Genomic DNA, 22701 nt, shown 5'->3' on the forward strand with positions numbered 1-22701 from the left:
GATTGTGCACAGCTGGCCTTTTTCATGGGAGGCCTATGTGGTGATGGTCCAAGGGAAGAGCCTGTCTGCCTGTCCGGTATGCACACATAGGTCTGAGACCCCCATCTGCTAAATGTTCAAACTATAACCCTATTTCTGCATCTGATGATTGACACTTTGTGAGTGCAGTGCAGCAGACAGGATCTACATACAGGATATATGCTAGTCAATAGCCGTGCTCGCACTCCCTTCTGGTCTCCCTGCATTCATACTCCACATAGTTTATGGTCGTTTCTCAACATTCAGGCTATGTACCCAACTCTCTGTGCTGATATCACTTCATGTGCTGATGTCAACATATCTCCGCTTGCAGACTCGCCGTCCATTAAGAGCATTGGAGATCCCACAGAAGTCGACCTGGGAGAAACGGCAGAGATCATTTGCACTGTGGATGCCAATCCAATCACAGACAGCATGTTCCAATGGAAGTGGCTGGTAGGAAGTTCCTCTATGTCTGTATGTTTGTGTGTGCTCCATGCCTTCATCTACAACTTAAGTTTGATGTGCTGAGGAAAGCAAGTCATCCATCCTTCACTTTCAGGCTCCATTCCCATCTGCTAACACATTGTGCTCTTGAATTTCCACATGGGGATTATGATCACCCTTAGGTGTGGCATCACCATTCGGGGTCTAGAATCATAGTTTAGGGTCTAACATCGCACTCGAGGTCTAGTGCCTTCAGTGTCTTCCTGGATAATGGCTCAGCCACAACATAAATGACTAGCAATTGGCTTCATTCACCATGGGTAGCCTTGCATCAATCTGTCAGTTTACAGCATCTCTCATGCAAGTCTACTGTTGCCCCCTTGCAATGGGAGATCATTTTTGTGGAATCCAGCATCTCTTGGTGCTGCTATTTGTTGTTGGAGTCTAAGTCGCATCCCTCCCACGGGCCTCTAGGTCATCCTTGCGGTCTTGAAGCAGTGCTCTTGTGGTGTAGCATAATTCTGGTATCATGCATGGAGGTCCTAGATAGGATCGCTCATGGGGAACGCCGTGCTGTTAGAATTATGTTATTGCCCTTTAACGTGGAAGTCTACTGTATGTCTTGGAAAGTCATCTTTAAGGTTACAGCTACAGTTGGATGTCAGCTTTGATGTTAAATATTGGGTTAGGGACTGGATCTTTGCTGGTGGTGGATAGTGTCTTGGCAGGGGAAAATTGCTGGTGGTGGGGATCTTGTGGATCTTTGCTGGCTGGAGGATAGTGTCTTGGCAGTGGAATCTTGCTGGTGGTGGAGATCTTGTGGATCTTTGCTGGCGGGTGGATAGTGTCTTGGCAGGGGAATCTTGCTGGCGGGGGATAGTGTCTTGACAGGGGAATCTTGCTGGTGGGGGGATCTTGTGGATCTTTGCTGGAGTTAGGATAGTGTCTTGGCAGGGGAATTTTGCTGGTGCTGGATCTTGTGGATCTTTGCTAGCTAGCAGGAATATAGTGTCCTGGTAGGGGAATATTACTGGTGGGGGGATCTTGTGGATCTTTCCTGGTGGGTGTATAGTGTCTTGGCAGGGGAATCCTGTTGGTGGGGGATCTTGTGGCTCTTTACTGGTGGGTGGATAGTGTCTTGGCAGGGGAACCTTGCTGGTGGGGGATCTTGTGGATCTTTGCTGATGGGAGGATAGTGTTTTGGCAGGGGAATCTTGCTGGTGGGGGGATCTTGTAGATCTTTGCTGGCGGGAGGATAGTGTCTTGGGAGGGGAATGTTGCTGGTGGGGGGATCTTATGGATCTTTGCTGGTGGGAGGATAGTGTCTTGGCAGGGGCATCTTGCTGGTGGGGGGATCTTATGGATCTTTGCTGGTGGGAGGATAGTGTCTTGGCAGGGGAATCTTGCTGGTGGGGGGATCTTGTGGATCTTTGCTGGCAGGAGTATAGTGTCTTGGCAGGCGAATCTTCCTGGTGGGGGGATCTTGTGGATCTTTGCTGGCGGGTGTATAGTGTCTTGGCAGGCGAATCTTGCTGGTGGGGGGATCTTATGGATCTTTGCTGGTGGGAGGATAGTGTCTTGACAGGGGAATCTTGCTGGAGGGAAGATCTTGTGGATCTTTGCTAGCAGGAGGATAGTGTCTTGGCAGGGGAATCTTGCTGGTGGGGGATCTTCTGGATCTTTGCTGGCAGGAGTATAGTGTCTTGGCAGGCAAATCTTGCTGGTGGGGGGATCTTGTGGATCTTTGCTGGTGGGTGTATAGTGTCTTGGCAGGGGAATCTTGCTGGTGGTGGGGATCTTGTGGATCTTTGCTGGCTGACGGATAGTGTCTTGGCAGTGGAATCTTGCTGGTGGTGGAGATCTTGTGGATCTTTGCTGGCAGGTGGATAGTGTTTGGCAGGGGAATCTTATTGGTGGGAGGATAGTGTCTTGGCAGGGGAATCTTGCTGGTGGGGGATCTTGTGGATCTTTGCTGGCAGGAGTATAGTGTCTTGGCAGGGGAATCTTGCTGGTGGGGGGATCTTGTGGGTCTTTGCTGGTGGGAGGATAGTGATTGGCAGTGGAATCTTGCTGGTGGTGGAGATCTTGTGGATCTTTGCTGGCGGGAGGATAGTGTCTTGGTAGGGGAATCTTGCTGGTGGGGCATAGTGTCTTGGCAGGGGAATCTTGCTGGTGGGGGGATCTTGTGGATCTTTGCCGGAGGGAGGATAGTGTCTTGGCAGGTGAATTTTGCTGGTGCTGGATCTTGTGGATCTTTGCTGGCAGGAATATAGTGTCCAGGTAGGGGAATATTGCTGGTGGGGGGATCTTGTGGATCTTTGCTGGCGGGTGTATAGTGTCTTGGCAGGGGAATCCTGCTGGTGGGGGGATCTTGTGGCTCTTTACTGGTGGGGGGATAGTGTCTTGGCAGGGGAATCTTGCTGGTGGGGGATCTTGTGGATCTTTGCTGATGGGAGGATAGTGTTTTGTCACAGGAGGAATCTTGCTGGTGGGGGGATCTTGTGGATCTTTGCTGGCGGGAGGATAGTGTCTTGGCTGGGGAATCTAGCTGGTGGGGGGATCTTATGGATCTTTGCTGGTGGGAGGATAGTGTCTTGGCAGGGGAATTTTGCTGGTGGGGGGATCTTATGGATCTTTGCTAGTGGGAGGATAGTGTCTTGGCAGGGGAATCTTGCTGGAGGGAGGATCTTGGGGATCTTTGCTAGCGGGAGGATAGTGTCTTGGCAGGGGAATCTTGCTGGTGGGGGATCTTGTGGATCTTTGCTGGTAGGAGTATAGTGTCTTGGCAGGGGAATCTTGCTGGTGGGGGGATCTTATGGATCTTTGCTGGTGGGAGGATAGTGTCTTGGCAGGGGAATCTTGTTGGAGGGAGAATCTTGTGGATCTTTGCTAGCGGGAGGTTAGTGTCTTGGCAGGGGAATCTTGCTGGTGGGGGATCCTGTGGATCTTTGCTGGCAGGAGTATAGTGTCTTGGCAGGCGAATCTTGCTGGTGGGGGGATCTTGTGGATCTTGGCTGGCAGGTGTATAGTGTCTTCGCAGGGCAATCCTGCTGGTGGTGGGGATCTTGTGGATCTTTGCTGGCTGGAGGATAGTGTCTTGGCAGTGGAATCTTGCTGGTGGTGGAGATCTTGTGGATCTTTGCTGACGGGTGGATAGTGTTTGGCAGGGGAATCTTGCTGGTGGGAGGATAGTGTCTTGGCAGGGCAATCTTGCTGGTGGGGGGATCTTGTGGATCTTTTCTGGTGGGAGGATAGTGATTGGCAGTGGAATCTTGCTGGTGGTGGAGATCTTGTGGATCTTTGCTGGTGGGAGGATAGTGTCTTGGCAGGGGAATCTTGCTGGCAGGGGATAGTGTCTTGGCAGGGGAATTTTGCTGGTGCTGGATCTTGTGGATCTTTGCTGGCAGGAATATAGTGTCCTGGTAGGGGAATATTGCTGGTGGGGGGATCTTGTGGATCTTTGCTGGCGGGTGTATAGTGTCTTGGCAGGGGAATCCTGCTGGTGGGGGGATCTTGTGGCTCTTTACTGGTGGGTGGATAGTGTCTTGGCAGGGGAATCTTGTTGGTGGGGGATTTTGTGGATCTTTGCTGACAGGAGGATAGTGTCTTGGCAGGGGAATCTTGCTGGTGGGGGGATCTTATGGATCTTTGCTGGTGGGAGGATAGTGTCTTGGCAGGGGAATCTTGCTGGTGGGGGGATCTTATGGATCTTTGCTGGTGGGAGGATAGTGTCTTGGCAGGGGAATCTTGCTGGTGGGGGGATCTTATGGATCTTTGCTGGTGGGAGGATAGTGTCTTGGCAGGGGCATCTTGCTGGTTGGGGATCTTATGGATCTTTGCTGGCGGAAGGATAGTGTCTTGGCCGGGGAATCTTGCAGGTGGGAGGATCTTGTGGATCTTTGCTAGCGGGAGGATAGTGTCTTGGCAGGGGAATCTTGCTGGAGGGGGATCTTGTGGATCTTTGATGGCAGGAGTATAGTGTCTTGGCAGGCAAATCTTGCAGGTGGGGGGGATCTTGTGGATCTTTGCTGGCGGGTGTATAGTGTCTTGGCAGGGGAATCTTGCTGGTGGTGGGGATCTTGTGGATCTTTGCTGGCTGGAGGATACTGTCTTGGCAGTGGAATCTTGCTGGTGGGAGGATAGTGTCTTGGCAGGGGAATCTTGCTGGTGGGGGGATCTTGTGGATCTTTGCTGGTGGGAGGATAGTGATTGGCAGGGGAATCTTGCTGGTGGGGGATCTTATGGATCTTTGCTGGTGGGAGGATAGTGTCTTGGCAGGGGAATCTTGCTGGTGGGGGATCTTATGGATCTTTGCTGGTGGGGGATCTTATGAATCTTTGCTGGTGGGAGGATAGTGTCTTGCCAGGGGAATCTTGCTGGTGGTGGGGATCTTGGCAGTAGATACACAGATGACCCTTGGCTTGGTAATGAGGGGGCTATGATCTTAGCATGTGCAACTGGAGAACAGAAAGGTGCAGAGGCTTGGGAGGAGAGTGGGCCATGGTACACTATAGGGACTGTAGAGCCTCTTTCGTGAGATCAACAAAAGACTAAGAAATGCTTAGCTCGGTCCTATAGAGGGTTGCTGTGCTGCACATTTTATAAAGCAGGGAGTGGCACTGCAGCAGAAGTTGACAGCACCTGGGAAAGTGGGGAGAGTGAGCCCTGATGGGGCCCCCCGGCACACATTTATCATAGGGGTGAGCGGGTTAAGCCGGGCACTTGATGCACAGGATAGGCCATATTTACCAGGCGCATGAGTTCACGTTCAGGCATTGCAAAGCCCTGGGCCTGGAGGACGTCTTAGCAGATTGTTGAGCTGGTCAGGAACTTCTCAGGCCACTCTGAGCTTATCTCACTCTATCGCAAATGTCACGGCTAGTGTCAGGACCTGACACTTACTTGCAAGACTGGACTTTCACTGAAGTGACCGAGTTGGCTCTGTTGATAATTCACTGAGCAGCCCAGGCACACGCCTCAGATGAGGAGTGCCTTCCTTCACCTGCCTTTTTCTGAATCCTGCTGAACTGTATGCAGTCAGGCAACCTCTGAAAGGAGAGAGTGGAGGGGCGTCGTTCAGAGCCATCTTGTCTACCACATTCTGCACCCGAGCTGGACTGGGCATATGCAATATAGAAGATGCCCCCTGGAGGTTGGTGGAGTTGGGGGCTGCTTTCAGTTGTGCCCAGTTCAGTGGGGCCGGGAAGGTAGAAGCAATCCAAACCAATCCAGCACACTAGGCGGGGCATGTTATGAAATTGATTGGGGGTCAGACATAGTTTTTGTTAGGAGTATGACTGCAGCTACCTTATAACAGGAGTGAAGGTCCCAGAGGAGAGTGAAAGGGGTATCCAGGGATTGAAGTCGCCTGGGAAAAGGTCACCAGGGGGCGAAAGAACCTGACTCAACCCATTGCTGTGCCACTAATACCTATGCTGCAGAGGCAAGTAGACAGGATAGAGTTGCCTAGTGGTGATCGCCTCCGACAGGGCCAAAGGACAAGGGTATCACCTGCACCAGCCTCTAATCTGCAGTGTGAATCGTCTCTCCCACTTCAAAGCACGTCTTTACTGTGCCAACACATTCTCCCAAAGCAGTAGTTGTACTAGGCCGGATATCTGGTCTCCCACTGCTGTCTGGGCCATAGATGGTGAGCAGCAATTGCCGCTGACAGATAGAAAGAGACTGTAAGGAGGTCGCTTGGGGCATCTGACAAAGATGAACCTTGTTTCTGCTATTAACGAAGCCCATTCATTGGCATGCTGATTGGACGTTCCCAGGGCTTGGAAATCAAACGGAAGGGATTGGGCTGGATCGACAGCCCCTAGGTAACAGCCTCCACAATCCCTCTTAAGGGCATTATGCAGCCTTCAGTCACAATGGTGTGTGGAAACAGAATCTATTGAGACACTGGCCTAGGGATCAGTGACTGTGGCTGCTCCTCTATGCATTTGAGCGACGACTTGACTAAGCATCTTGCTTGTTATGAATAGTCTGTGAGAGCCGAGTTCCATGGAGCATCCTTTAAAGCCAGGATCCTGGATGGATCTTCTAAGATACAGCGTTATTGCTAGGCAACCGGCAGCTTCACTCCCCGTGAGGATATGGCTAATGCCCCAAACACATTGTTGGGGAACTGCAACGGCATCCTCACTCCTGACCCTCAGGAATGGGGTTTGCAATGAGGTCACTGGCCAAAGGGGTGAGTGGGGAAGGATATTAAAACATGGAAAAGACCTGCTTGCAGTGGTGTCCTAGCTGTGTGAGACAGGAAGTATTCAGAGGAACAAAAAGAAAACGTATCCTAAACGTCAAAACATTAAAATAATATGTTAAAAGTACCCATTGTTCCGGGACAGAAACGTTTATGGGACAGGCAGAGGAAACAGGAAGTGATCATACAACAGAGACACTTTAAGGGTATTGAGTGAGGACCAACTTCATTCTTAAAGGCCTGTTGGACGAGCACTTCTACGCACGTGGTAAGGGCTGACCTCAGGAGGAGGATAGATAGACGTTGGGGAATACAAAAAGCACCCGCATTGTGAACAGCTGTGGTGTTTTGAAATATCTATTCCATCTTCTTTACAATGTCACTTCTGTCCCCCATTGGCATCAGACAATGTGACATTTGCACCCGATGGTGCCTTCGGAAGACCTAGCAGCAGAGCTGGCTGAAGGTGAGTGGGGCCACCCCTGCCAAGACCCGGGATCAGCCATGCCCGATTGGTACACATCGCTGAGCTGGCTGGAGATCTGTCAGAGTTGGTGGGGGCCCATTTCAACAAGATGCCCCCCCCCCCGCCTTTGCTTTAAACAAGTGAAAAACAGTCTGTCAAAAGAAAGCAGCGAGGTGGCGAATCGCAGCAGATTATCACTGGACAGACTGCCATCAGGGAGCTGAAACACCAAATGTCCCCTGAAAGCTGCTAATCGCTGTTTGACAGGATGGTGCTGAAGATGGGGAGTTTTGAGTAAAATGGAAATGAGCTGATAAAAACGTTGTTATACTCTCTAAGTGGCAGGTGACTGTCTGAGGACTTCAGTAAAGCAACATGTTACGGGTATTAAATGACTATGTTTCAGTGGTATAAGATTGCCAACATGTGGCACCTCCTCTGGGCCAATCGAAAAGGTTGAAAGGCCCTGATGCCGTTCCGGCCTAGTGGAAGACTTTGAGGGAAGAAGGCAGTGTATATCAGTGCAGGAAGCATACTTAATGTATTTTTGTATTTTGGTTTTCTTAAGGAAGTCTAGCTTGGAAACAGTGAAGTGAAGGGCAAGAAGGTGAAAGGGACATGAATAAAAAGGGGGAGCAAGAGGCGATTCCAGGTCATGTTTATACGACTCATGATCTTGTCTTTTGCAAGAACAAATGGATCTACTCGCAGCCCTCCTTACCTTGGTCACAACTTCTTCTCTGCCAAATAACTTTACTTAGACATTCTCTTGTCCCCAAATTGACTAGACCTCGAGATGGAGAGGTGCATCAGCCGGCAGCCCTGTTGCAGCAGCGCTATGTGGGAGTAGTGTGCATGTAGGGGACAAAGGTGTGAGAAAGTCAAGTTTTCCAGGTAACAGCGTTGAGAAGTGTTGGTTGTCCATGTAACTACAAATATCCATGTTGGAAAAGTGTTACTGCTGTTATCTATGAAGAAGCAGGGCAGTCATCATCTTTCCAGCCAATTGCGGCTCCCCGGATGTTTTGTACTAAGAGTCTACCACTCGATGGGCCGTTACCATTGACAATGCTGGCTAGGGTTGATGGGAGTTGTAGTCCAACACATCTGGAGAGCCAAAGCCTGCAGGACCTTGTGTCTGACACAATACAAATGAATCATCATCTGTGATGCTAGAGTGATATTTACTAGAGGGTTTATGCAGTATTGCCGTGAATTGTTATATCCCAATATTCTTCTTGGATGCCACTTTTGTTCCAGAGAAAGAGGAACATGAAATTGTACTTCTTTTTAAACTGCTCGTTTACTGTGGCCAACTTATTTTCAAGCCACCTTGCCATTGTTAGAGGGTGTGGTGAACCAGCGGGGTGCTCTACTCCTTCAGCTGAATGCAATCAGTCCATTTACGTATGTATTTGATGTTTTCATAGTGGGACACTTGCAAACGATGCTTTAGAATATGGCAGTACAGAGAGGGGAATGGAGGGAGGAGGAGAGAGAGGGGGACAAGAGAAAGGGAAACACAAGGGCCCGAACGCGCAGGGTCGGGAAGATCAGATGCAGTCAAAACGCTATCATGGCTGGGTCATTCCAGCTTCAGACGCCATTACTTTTTTATTTTTCATTTGATTAGCATCACTGACGGTAAGCTAGCCTGAGGACTGCAAAGATAGCGGCTAGAAGGCCTAAGGAATGGGCCTTTTTGGCGAACTTGGTGAAGAAAGAGTGGGTCATTTTTCCTACACGCGATTCAGTGCTTAATTTGTAAGTCTTAAGGCTCCAATATTTTCTAGCACTCTTTTGTCATATCAGGACGGCAGATCGCTGGTACACTGCCGACACTATCTACTGCTGTACCTCACAGGGTCAACATAGTTAGCGCAGCTCAATGGCAATGATGGGTCAGTGCTGGATTAAACCCTGTGGAGGCCCCTAGGCAGTCGAAATTCCGGGGGCCCACCTCGTAAATTATCTCCTGGTACCTGTTATTTTCGGGCGCTGACATTATGGTTCTACAAAAGAGCAACGACAAACAATACTTATGTTTTGTAAAATAATTCTCAGCCAAAAATGAGTAAAAGTGCCTGAGCAAGATAGATTGTTCTATTGCGGTAGACTGGGAAGTTAATCAGACTTCATTCTAACTCCAAAAAGCTAACTTACTTAGTAACGCAGACGTCGGGTATATATACTCATCAGTGTTCTCGAAGCTTCTACTCGGTAATATTCTACTAGGGTCTGGAGTCGGCGGGAACTCCCAATACACTAACTCACAGAAAGCTTTGTTTCTGGGGGTTTCTCGTGCGCGCGCTCTAGTGGGAGGACTTAAACTAAGTAGTGTGCCTGTCGGCTGCTAGATGGAGATGACCATCACTACTGTACATTACACCAATTTCTTTTGAAAACTGACAGCTGCCAAAAGATGAGCTTTTAAGAGACAAACTGTTATGTGATTCTGATGTCTCTGGTTTATGCACTTTAAGTTGTTAATGGGTGCATTACACCAACATGGTATTTTTGCTCTAATGTAAAGTTTTCGTTATTTTTTTCTATCTTTTGGAAAAAGTTTAAGAAAGCTTGATTGTAATTTTCTTTCAATATCAAATCAATATTATTTTGGTCCGTTGTCGTGGAGCCCCTAAAAGGAGTTAGGCCCATAGACCTGTGCCTACTTTGCCTATTTGTTAATCCGGTACTGTGACGGATCCACTACCCAAGGGAGATGTGCAATTTACTATTACCAATCAATACCAATAATATGAAATAACATAACATTCTAGCTGGGTCTTGAAATGAGAAACCAAGGAGCAGAATCTCATACAGTGGAGAAAGTAAGAGAAGTGCAGAAGAGATGCTTTTTTACTGTGTCACTATAAGAAATGCACAGATCACCTTATTGGTGACCAGCACATTTCTTGGGGGGCAGTACACAAAAAATGCACTGGCACGCTCCTTGTAGTGTCGGGAGAGGCTGCCAGCACTAATGTATTAGTCTCCCAGCAGTCCTGTGGGTAATGGGAGCAAATTTCACAGTACATGGTGCCCGTCATTGTGAAATGTACACAAAAACGCATTTCTCTCCCTGTTTGAGCGATAACAATGCAAGTGTAATAGTATCTGTTTAAAACCGTTGATGTCACACTTTTTAAGAAAATGCATTACAAGATCAGAAATAACCTGTTGTGTTTTTTCTGCATCCTGTTCCCAACATTTACAGGGAAATGCATTTAATTTCGGTGCAAGTCAAAGCGCATCTCTTTGGGAATTTGGGGTGCACATTGAAATGCGCGGAAACACCCTCTTATTTGTACAAATGTAAAAAGGGGATTGGAAAGGGCATCAGATGCCAGCTTGTGTTTAATATTCAGTGAGTCGACTCACTTGCATTTGCTTGCATAAGGGAGCAACGCATGCTGGCTGCATGCCGGAAGACAAAGGGCAATGCCCAGCTGAACAAAGCCTGGCATTTGTCCACTGAATACCCTCAACTGCAAATGCGCTGAATTTAAAATGGAATTAAACTGCAGTCCCAGAATGAAAACAATAACATCAGGACTGCATGACATTCACACGTAGGGAGGGGAAATCTTGAGAGCTCTGGCACAGGCATGTGCGAGCCTATCTGCTGATCTAGTTAGCTTCCCCAATATCACATAGATGCTACTTACACCACATGCCAGAGCCACCCACCCTGCTATGGCACTTCTGCTGGTTATCAGAGGAGCAATGCGACACCAACGTCATGCAGACTAACTGGTGCAGCATGCGGGTTATCCAGCATGAGCACCGAGCACTGGTACCTTCTGGCTCGTTCTTAATTTTCAAAATGGAGAACTAAAACAGTCGCTCATCGGGTTCATGATGAGCAATGAGCCGGCTCAGGATCAGGCTCGAAATTAAGATTGGATAAGCATGAGCTACAAGCAGCTCCTGGGTGTCCAGGAGCTACCAATGGGGAACGAGGAGCTAGTACATAGGGCCTCATTACACGGAAGGCGGTAAGGGTTAACGGTCACCAGTAATACTACCGGTGACCGTTAACCCTTACCGCCTTATTACGAGGTCCCTTTGCGGGTTGGTACTTTAACGCCTGCTTTTAGCAGGCGTTAAAAAACGAACCCGCAATGGGACCTTGGTGCTAATTACGGTACCGCAATTTGCGGTACCGTAATTAGCGCCTTCCCCATTCCCATTACGCCCTATGGGGGCAAAAATGGGAATGGGGAAGGGCCTTGGTGAATGGGGAATTACCGCCCCCCGCTCACCTTGGAGTAGGGCAGTAATTCCGCCATCCACCAAGGCGGACACAGTAAAATACTGGCGGCAACCATGGTGCTAATAGCGCCATGGTTACCTCCTACCGTGTAATGTGGCCCATAGTGTTACGCAAATCCAACTTCCACACAGGATACAAAAATATAAAATGTCCATTATTTATGACCCATTGGGCTTTAAATGTCACATAGATGTGTCCCAATGTTTATTTATAGATTGTCCCAAATGAGTTAAATTCACATAGTTGTGTTTGTTCGGTATCAGTCGGCTTGGGGAGCCAAAGGTAGCTCCTGATAGCTGTTGGTTCGAAGCTAGCCAGGCTCTTCTAGGCTAAAATAAATAGGCTTCTAAATAGCTCTCGGCTGCCCTCAGTTTCAAACCCTGCCAGGATAAACAGGCATGTGGTCTGTTTGAACTCTTGTTGCTTAATATGTGAGTATGAATGACAGTTAAAATATTAAAGTTGCCAAAACACTACATCCTAATGAAACTAAGTCCGTGGAAATATGTGCTAGTGATCAGAAACAGGTCCCTGCACTGAGGCCTGCCAAACACACCGGCAAACGAAGCACTAGCAATTGATTTCATGGACCATCTTACTTTGGCCCCATGCATTTGTAGGGGAGGGACAGGTCTATGTGGTGAGTGGCATTGGGCAGCAAGAAACTAGGATGAACGTGGGATTTGAACATGAACCTATGGATAACAAGAGTGCCCCCGAAGAAAGATTTTAAACATGGGGGCAGTGGGGCTGTTCCGTGTACTCAGGAGAGAGAGGTGAGAAAATAGGATGGCCAATGAACTCCCCCTAGGCGACGTATGGAATGGTTTGGTCTCACAGCCAGCTATCTGGAAGCCAGAATCAAGATAAGAACAGAAAAAAGGGCGACAGGTAAGTGTGCAGAGAATTGCGTTGGAACGAGTATGTGCGCCAGAGGGAGAGAAGTCTGCAGGGAGAGAGCCACGGAAGGAATGACGAGGACGGAGACCACGGAAATATGTGCTGTGAAATGGCGCTCTGCAATGAAAGGACCCCGATCTAGCGATCCATAGTTCAGCCTAGTTCAGCCTCCACGGTGACCAGTCTTTTGCTAACCTTTTTCAGATACTAGGTTGCTTGCATGTCTCTACTTGCTGAGTTCAACTGCAGGCTGAATGAGCAGAATGGAAGAGTGCAATATGCCAGTGAGTAGTCTTGCCATAAAGGGGCGTTTTTAATGTGCCACCTACCCAGGGGTGGACTGGAACCCAAAAGAGGCCCTGGAAATAATGTTCAAAGTGGCCCCATATTACACATTCACAGCAAGCCCAATCCTTTTCCTATGAAAACATGTGGATGTAAGTTATCAAACAAAAGAGGCGCAGGGTGCAGAGGCCTACCAGGAAATGTCTGGAGTTCTTGATAGGCCTGTACACCCCTGCACTCACCAATAATGCAGTGAAGCGTGGCACCGCCTACCATCAGTGCTTGACCACGGGTTGGTATGCATTGCCTACAGCAGATTTAAACTGGCAGGCAGGTAATAAGAGATGAATTACAGCTTCACCCAGTTTGCAAATAAATCTGCCATGTTAAGTCTGTGTTGTGTTCCATTTCACGGAAGGATTTGCTACTTGAACTGTTCGTTTTGGAATTTCAAATGGAATCATGCAAGTGTTATCATTCGAAGGGATCAAGATCTATTTGTCTTTCTGCCAGGCTCCTCCATTGGAAATAGTGGAGGGCCATGCAGGGCCACTAATACTGAGAACATTCCTTTGAACCATCGACTGGTAATATTGCATTTTCAATTTTTTGGACTTGCTTTTGATCGAATAAATCTGAATCTGTCCAGGTGTAGGCTGGGTCGATCTCCAAGAACATTTCTCTGCCATGGGATGGCACTGGTTCGATCCATGCCATACATTTGTTCTGAAGGCATCCTGCATTGGCCACTTTAGCCATTCTCCGCCGCAGAACCCAGTAAAGAAGTGGGCACAGGCTCACAAGTGATTTGTACACCCAGCTCTGGCCTGATGAACACAGAAGAAGCCTATTTGTGGAGTTTTATCAAGACCTATATGATGATATTTGAACTTAGCCTAGGAAAGTTAGGTTGTCATATGTCGTTTTGTCACTTAAGATAACAACTGCTGTCAAAGCTCCTCAAATCAAACAAAGCTAAATGTTAGCACATTTTCTAATAAATAAGCTCCCAAAAATGCAATAACGAACTGTCAAAAGTTATAGGCAATATTTATTTGTTTTTTTCATTTCGAGTATGTGTTTTGCCACCTGGCAACAGGGTGCTTTCCAAATAACATGGGAATAACATTGAGGAGGGCTAGTGAGCAGGCAGGAGGTCTGCTGAGGAAAGGTGATGAAGGAGGGAAGGTCACGTGGTGAAGGTTTAGATCTGAGTAGATAGGGTGGGAAGCAGTGATTTCTTTAGAACTCGACAGCTGTCGAGAAGGATGGGTGTGGCTTGCACACCGGGAGGATTACTCAGGGGCAACATGCACGCCTTGGAAGCAAGATGACACAGAGCACCACAGGTTCGATCCCCGGGGCCACGCTTAAAAACCTCTGGGTATTCAGCGCGTTATAAATAACCTATTATATCATATCATTTCTTTGGCGGATAGTTCTCTATTCTCCTGGCCAAGCAGGAAAAAGCTTAATGATCTAATTTCTAAATTTCTTGACCTGTGGGATTTCAGGAATGAATCCGGTTTTGCTTTTGATTTTGCGGGTTTCACCTTCTTAATTGATGTGATAGAGGTTGGAGTGTTGTTGTCTGTGAATAGGTTTCTTATTAATGCATCAAATCTCAAAGGCAATTCATGAATTCAAGAGAAGCCATTGCAGACCTTTGAGGATTGGGTTAATGATATCGGATTTATTGGCCCCACACACCAGCTGTGCAGCCGATTGTTGGACTGCTTTGATAGGATCCAGAGAGTATTCCGGCAAGGATAGCATTGCCACTTCCGATGGATGAAAGGACAAGAACTTGAAATGAACTGCTGATGTCATCCTGTGGAAGTGTTTTGAGTGTTTTGCAGTATTTTAATGGATTTGGAAATCGTTGAGAAATTTTAAACCAAGATTTACTAGCAGGGTGGAAGCATTAGAACAAAGGAAAATGGACTCCCTTTTGGATGGGATCGGTTGCATGACAAAGCTGGATAGGTGTGATTTGAGACTTTCCAGGAAGGTTTTCAGATTTGCGATGTGATCACATGAGAAGCTTTCAGAAATATTTCTGTGTTGCCAGATTATTAGTAAAATTTGGTGAGTACCTAAGACTGTCCTAGGGGGTTCACTGTATAAAACTAATAGCATTGGTAAAAAGACTCCAAAGTATCCTATTGACAGAAATTGGAAACTACCTTCCAAGAATATTGTGAATCCGTGGAGTACCCTACAGGTGCAGGTCATACAGCAATCGAGAGTTAAGAAATGCATTACAGTGAATTGTATTGAAGGCAGCAAAGCGATACAACTGCACATCAAGAACATAACATTGCCTTTGTGCAAGCTGTGGAGAGTGGCGGCGATCGCTTACATAGTAGTTTTTTAAGTAGTGCATTTGGTCCTGAATTCTGATTGTTGTGAAAGTTGTTGGTGATTAGCAAAGATGTGGGAAAGAAGCCAGGTAGCTACAGCTTTTTGAAAAGTTTGCAGCAGAAGAGAAGTTTGTAGACTGGTTCAAGGATGTGGAGTTCACAAGATTGCACATTTGATATTTTTAGAAAGAGACAGGACTAAATAGGTTGTCAGCGAAGATGGGGAAATGCCTTGTAATAAGGATGTGTTGATGATTTTTAGAAAGGGATAACTAAGTGTTGGTCAGAGTATATGATTATGTTCTCCAGAAGGACGTTATAAGTGTAAGAGGATGGTTTTGTGGAGAAATATGCATTATGGTCAGGATATTGATTTTCAGAACGGATCACCATTTGGGGTTGGTTTTGTGTGTGGTGGGGTGGATAGTACAATGTTTTTGCCTTTCTTGTCAATTCCTTTTTGTATTCTATTTTGTTGTAGAATATCACCATAATGTTGTTGATAATGCCTTCAAAGGTGGGGAGGGGAGGCTTCATTTCAGGGTCAGATATAGCTCGACTGTGCAGAGAAGAGTTCTTGGGTGATTTGGCAGGGAGTTTATTTGGCTCGAGAGTTGTTTTGACTTGATGATGTGAGTCCTGTGAGCCTTTCTTTGTAACCTGAGGCTCGCAGGTATTCTGTGGTTTATGATGTTATTTTTGTAGTGTTCTCATGGTTCTTTTGATTTAATTGACTGTTGACAAAACACTCCGAGTCTCAAAGGCAGTTCAAGGGTTTTTATTATGTTTTGTGGTCCCAAAGGCTGTCCCTCTTTCTCTCATCGCCTGTGGGAATTCCATCATCATTTGTTCCTGCAACAGTATAGTTGTTTTTTCATCTGCCTAAGATCAATCACGCCCACTCTCAATGTCCTCTTCTGTTCTGCGTCTTGCTTCTCCCTACACTCCTCACCCAATCTTCTCACACTTTGGTGTTTCACTCCTCCTCTCTCCTGCCTCTTCATTTTCATGTTATCTATTTCCCTGCAACTACCACTCGCCCCTCCTTTGATACTACTATTTCTCCTCCCACACTACTTCCACTCCCACTCTTTTAATACTCTACCTCTCATGCTACTATTCCACCCACTGCATTACTACCACTCCTCCCACTACTACACTCCTCCTTCTACTACTACACTTACACTCCTTCTTCTAAGTGCACCCCTCTTCCCACTAGTACACTCCTTCTCCTAAGTGCACCCCTCTTCCCACTAGTAGACTCCTTCTCCCACTAATGTACCACACCTCACACTTCTGCACCACTCCTCCCCATACTGCACTCCTCCGACTACTACAATTCTCCCTTTAACATACACTGGCACCCTTTTTTCACATATTATCAGTCACTTCACACTCACTCCTTACACTACTTATTCTACTCACACTCCCCCCACACAAACACAATCAAACTTCAGAACCACTTTCACTCCTAAAAGAATACCTCACCTGATCCAACAATCTCCTGCACAAGCCACTGGTCCTTCCTTCCGCCTGCTGGTCTCTTGGTCATCCTCTACCTCTGACCACCCGGTAGACCCACACATCCTACTTCCAGTTCCTCCTTTAAAGATCCCTCCTTTCCTAAGTGTTGGTTCTCTTTCATTGTCACATCTTGGCTCTTCTCTCTGCCCTGGGACATGCATGTGTATGGGAAGCTTTGAAAAGGGGCTCAAGCCCTGCCTGCTGGTTCTGCGGGTGTTCGCTGAGTAGTAGTGGTGTACCAAGTTCATGGTTATGTTCCTTGTTTTGGGAGCCTGTCTCCCTTATAGTGTCGGTAAGCCATTTTAACTGTCTCTTGTTGTTTAGTGGACGATTATTTGTGCACAGTCTCCCGTTACTGTTTTCAGGTGGGACCGCACCACCTCTGTAATTGCTGCGTATGCCGGCGGCTTCCACCCGCAGCTCTCTTACTCTGTCTTGTTATTGGGACAGCTCTACGCTGTCTCTCCGTGGTATGTGGGACACTTGATAGCGCTGGAGGTTTTCTGAAGGTGCTGTCAGTCTCCCTGCTGCTTCTGCTCTCAAGTGGGGGTCAGGCTGAACATCTTCCATAACTGCAGATGTGAAAGAATAAGCGAAACACTGTCAAGTGGTTTGTTAGATAATGGCAGGAGTTAAGGGTCTGCATGCAAGTATTCTGGCACAAGGGGAGGACAGGAAGGGGGCCCTATCTGCTGCTACCATCCACCCCAAGAGTGGAACTGGCTCTTAGTGGCTCCCTGGTAGGCCTCGGTCTCCTTCCCCCAGCTGATAGGAATCGCTGTCACATCTTGACAAGGATTGGCTACTAGCCTTGTCACACTTTTTACTTGTCACAGCGATCAGTTGGTTTTTGGTGAATTGCTGTGAGTGTCACTGAAGCGAGATTTTTGAGAATATACAGAGATTTGTAAATTGTAGAAGTTGTTGATCTCATCGGCAGTGTATAAATTATAGTGAGTGGTAGAAGGAATGTTAATTCTGGTATTAAGGGCCTCATTACGACCCAGGCGGTAAGTTACCGCCTGGGTCGTACCTTTACCACCATGGCGTAAACTACGTTTACGCCATGGTGGTTGGCGGACTTACCGCCCCATTCCGAGGTTGGCGGAGCGGTAAGTCCCCAATCCCCATTTACCCTTCCCCATTCCCATTTTTGCCCCATAGGGCATAATGGGAGTGGGGAAGGCGTTAATTACGCCACCGTAAATTACGGTGGCGTAATTAACAACATGGTCCCTTAGCGCCATGGATTTTAACACCTGCTAAAAGCAGGTGTTAAATCCTCCATGGCGCTAAGGGACCTCGGAATCAGGCGGTAAGGGTCGGCGCTGTTTACGCTGCCGTAAACCCCTTACCGCCTGGGTCGTAATGAGGCCCTAAGTGTTTTAAATGTCTTCATAGGGTGTTTTTAGTTTTTCTTTAACTTAGTGGTGTCTTTTAAGGAATGTTCATTCAGGTAGAATGTCCCAGTCAACTGACTGGCCTGGTTTTACAGGGAATCTTTTTAATTTGATTCTATTATCTGATGAAACAATAAGGTCTAATGTGTTTCCATGATTTATCATATGGACAGAAGGTGATTTTCATAGATTATGAATTGTGCATATTTTCATTATGTGCTTTTTAGTTGTTCCTTGAGGGAATTCTGCCAGACCTACATGTTCAAATGCTAGATGTCCCTTGGCAGAAGGGCAGTACATACACCACTACCATTTCTTCATTCTGAGGGAGCGAGTCCCTGGTTTCATTTTTTTCATTGTTTTAAAAGCACCGTATGTGCAATATTATGTACTTTCTCTCGTATCGTGTGCCGGAAAAGACGTGAGTACCGTTTAGCCTACACGGACTCCGTTTCCCAGATACCCGAGGGTTTGCTGCTGCGCGCGCCTCACGCGGCGGGACACGTGACGCGTGTCACGTGATACAGCGCTTAACTGGCCCGCGTCAGCGTGAGGCCACCTTAGTTCTTTTAGCTGGGGGAAGCGGGAAGTGGCCTCGAGCCCTAGGCAGATAGACCGTGGTATTGCTTCACTGTTTACTTTTTATGTGCAACTTTTAAACTGTTAGACTCTCAATTAGGGGATTTGAAATCGAATTGAAACTGAACCGCTAATCCTCATTCTGAGGGAGCGAGTCCCTGGTTTCATTGTTTTCATTGTTTTAAAAGCACCATATGTGCAATATTATTTACTTTCTCTCGTATCGTGTGCCGGGAAAGACATGAGTACCGTTTAGCCTACACGGACTCCGTTTCCCAGATACCCGAGGGTTTGCTGCTGCGCGCGCCTCACGCGGCGGGACATGTGACGCGTGTCACGTGATACAGCCCTTAACTGGCCCCTGTTTAGGCCTGTTTGCGGCCTGGAGCGGCGAGCGGCGTGGAACGCTGCTGGACCCAGTGCATTTTGTTTTTTACATCAAGCTGGGAAGACATTGATATGACTATGGAGACTCTAAAAGGCAATGGGCCTCATTACGACCCTGGCGGAAATCGTGGCGCAAAATGCACCATGGAGCACGGCGGAAAGCTGCCGATAGCGCCATGGGGGTTGGCGGATTTGCCGCCCCATTCCGACCTTGGCGGGGCGGTAAATCCCCATTCCCCATTTTACCCTTCCCCATTCCCATTTTTGCCCCATAGGGTATAATGGGAGTGGGGAAGGCGTTAATTACGCCACCGTAAAATACGGTGGCGTAATTAACAACAAGGTCCCGTAGCGCCATGGATTTCTCCGCCCGGAAAAACCAGGCGGAAAACGCTCCATGGCGCTACGGGAACTCGTAGTAGGGCGGACGGGTCCGCCGCGAATACCGCTGGCGTAAACCCACTCCGCCAGGGTCGTAATGAGGCCCAATGTAAGTTACTCTGTTAGCCAAATGACATCATGGAATGTTGGACAGGGCCATGTACATGTTAGATGCCTAAATAAAATTCGGCAATTAGGATTATTAAAGAATACCCAGCCATCAGGGCAAATGGAGACCCTCACCTTAAAAGTGGCTTCTCTGAATGCATGTTCAGCAGTAGCCCAGGCTGTAGAGGTGGGAGAGCTTATTTTGGAATTAGACTTGGAACTTTTGTGCCTAACTGAGACATGGTTCACCGAAGGGTCACAAACAATGTTTCATGAACTGGTTCCAGAGAAGTACACCATTCAATTTATAAATAGAGAGGAGAGGAGAGGAGGGAGGAACGCTATAAGTCATGTTTAACTATATCACATATGGAGAAACTAGACTGGAATGACAATATCCAGTTTGGAGAATTCTCTATTCTGATGTCCCCTACCCAAGCCATTAAAGTGTTGTTGGGCTATAGGCCACCAGGACCCTTATTAGACTTTCTGGACAAACTGGATGCTCACCTTACATTGTTGGGGAGTAAACACAATAACATACTGGAGATTGGAATATCTGGCTAGAAAAAGATAATCTGCACCCCTACTATACGGCGTTGACGGAACTTTTAGACAATCATGACCTGGAGCTCATCACCAGGGAACCGTCCCATAAGAGAGGACATTGTCTAGATCTCCTTGCTGCAAGAGGGGGAATTGTCCAAATGGCCAAGACTGTCCCGTTGTTGTGGTCAGACCACTACTTACAACAGGTAGTACTTATGGATATAGGACACCAGAGGGGGAGAGGACGGGAAAGCAAACCTGTGTGGAGCCGTAAAGCGGCTGACTTAGGAAAAATCCCTGGGGAAGAAGTTGAAAATAGACTGGCAGATATAGACATCAATCTGACCTGTGAGGAATTTTTTAGTAAAGGGATAGACCTGATTAAGGACATTTGTGATAAATATGCACCGCTCAAACTTAAATCAGTTAAAAATTCCAAAACGTGGTTCAATCCAGCATTGAGCCTAATGCGGAAACAAGTGCGCCAGGCCAATCAAATCTGGAGGGCCTCTAAACTAGAGGCAGATGCAGAGATGGCGAGGATTCGCCTAAGACAATATAAAAACGCAATTTTTACGGCGAAAAAATATTTTCTCCATGAAGAAATCAACGCAGCAGATAATCAGTCGAAGGCTTTATTTGATGTAGTATCTAGGTTTAGGAATCCTAAATGCATGTCAATACCGACAGCTAATTCTCAGGAACAGGCCAATAAGTTCAATAACTTTTTTGAACAAAAAATTGTGGATATTCAGAGTAATATCAATGAAGTACTGGAGGCAGAAAAATGGGGGGGAAGTAGGAGAAGAGACACCAGATATAGCAAAATCAGAAAAGAGAGAGATCTTTAGCTTCCAACTTATTGAACAAAAAACCATTCAGGATCTAATACTCCAATTAAAACCGACCAAAGATTCAGCATTTCCTATGCCAGCTTGTACTGCTATCAGTCTAGCTTCTAATCTTACCCGATTCATAACAACTTTTGTGAACAAATCACTTACAGAAGGCTATGTTCCTTGTGCACTCAAGAGTGCACTGGTAAAACCCTTATTAAAAAAACCTAACCTAGATCCCAAGGTACTTAAAAACTACCGCCCGGTAGCGAATCTATGCTGGCCCACTAAAATCCTGGAGAAAATAGTCTGTAACCAATTCCAACAGTTTGTGGATAGTAAGGACATACTGGATGAACACCAATCAGGATTCCGCCTCAATCATGGGACAGAGTCGGCTTTGCTAGCAGTCCAGGATGACCTACTGGAAGCAGCAGATAGGGGAAGCAATTCAATACTGCTGATGCTCGACCTATTTAGCGGTACCGTAATTGCCGCCTCCCCATTCCCATCGAGCCCTATGGGGCAAAAATGGGAATGGGGAAGGTCCATGGTGGCATGGGGAATTACCGCCCCGCCAACCTTGGAATGGGGTGGTAATTCCCCATTCCACCATGGCGGACTCCGGCATCGAGCATGGTGCTAATAGCACCATGGTTTAGCGCCGGAGTCTTTGTGTCTAAAGTGCAGGTAGGTTTGGTCTGCTCTCAGGGAGTGGGTCAGGGAGTTCCATAGCTAAGCAGCTTTAAATGGGAAGCTGCACCCTCCCACTTTGGTGAGTTTAAACCTAGCAACCATCAGGCAATTAGAGTTGGCCATTCTTGTTGGCCAGTTGGATAATTTTATGTTGAATCTTTCTGAGAGGTAGTGTGGGGCGGTGTTGTTCAGGCACTTATGTGTTAAAGAGGCAGTTTTTAGTAAGATTTTATCGTTGGTGGTAAACCAGTTATTCTGTCTCCTTATCTCTGATATATGTTCTTTTTTTTTAATACCTAACGCTGCTCTAAGGGCGTTATTTTGGAGGATCTGAATTTTGTTGATGATATATATTTATTTGTATTTATTATTCTTATATAGCGCTTTACTCCAAAGCGCTTTGCAGTTAACAACATGAATACATAGAACATAACAGTAGAAGCAATTTACAAAATACGAATCAAAGCGGTAAAACAGTATGTAGAACAATAAGCCTTTGAGGTAAAAAGGAGGGGGAGGGGAAGGAAATGAGGAAGGAGAGAGAAGGGGAATAGAGTGAGGAAGCAAGAGGAAGGGAGGACATAGGAGAGAAAGGGGCAGGTAAAGGGAAGTATGAAGGGGGCACTAGAGGGAGGAGAGAGAAAGGGGAGGAGGAGATAAGAGTGTCAGGGTGGGGAGTGGAGAAGGAGTGATTTCAAGGAGGCACGGAAGGAGGAATAGGTGGGGATGGGAGCGGATAGAAAGAGGTAGGGAGTTCCATTGTAGGGGGGCAAGGATCTGAAAGGAGCGGAAACGAGACGAGACACATGGTGGTGGGGGAACAGAAAGTAGGAAGAGATCGGCAGATCAGAGTGAGCGGGAGGGGGTGTAGAATGAAAGAAGAGAGGAGAGGTATGGGGGGGCAAGGTCATGAAGAGATTTAAAGACAAGACAGAGGAAGTGAAATTTAAGTTGGGATTGGAAGGGAAGCCAGCCAAGGTAAGAGAGTGAGTTGGTGATATGCGTATTAACTCCCAAGTATAATGAGTTGCAATAGTCCAATTAGGACAGAATTAGAGCTCTGGCCAAAATTGTGCAACTGTTTGTGGAAAGGAATGGCTTAGCAGCTCTAATTAGCTTGCAAGCATAAGCAGTAGCGGAGGCCATAGAGTTTACCTGTTTGGTAAAGGTAAGGTAGGCGTCTAAGTAAAATCCTAATGTTTTTACCTCTTTAACAACTTTGATGGTGTTGCCATCGATGTTAAAAGTGGAATAATTGTGTCCATGTTTATT

General features: G+C 47.0%; 1 protein-coding gene across 2 annotated transcripts in view; it reads left to right on the plus strand.

The window, feature by feature from the left end:
* NPHS1 (NPHS1 adhesion molecule, nephrin) overlaps positions 1 to 22701 on the plus strand; it is a 494360-nt gene that overhangs the window by 376847 nt on the left and 94812 nt on the right. For both annotated transcript variants that reach the window (XM_069604883.1, XM_069604882.1), the window contains one exon: positions 353 to 474. In XM_069604883.1, the coding sequence (XP_069460984.1) occupies positions 353 to 474 (122 nt within the window). The remainder of the gene's footprint in view (positions 1 to 352; positions 475 to 22701) is intronic.

This window comes from Ambystoma mexicanum, chromosome 1p (genome assembly GCF_040938575.1).
Source record: "Ambystoma mexicanum isolate Mex_15411 chromosome 1p, UKY_AmexF1_1, whole genome shotgun sequence".
Lineage (NCBI taxonomy): Eukaryota > Metazoa > Chordata > Amphibia > Caudata > Ambystomatidae > Ambystoma > Ambystoma mexicanum.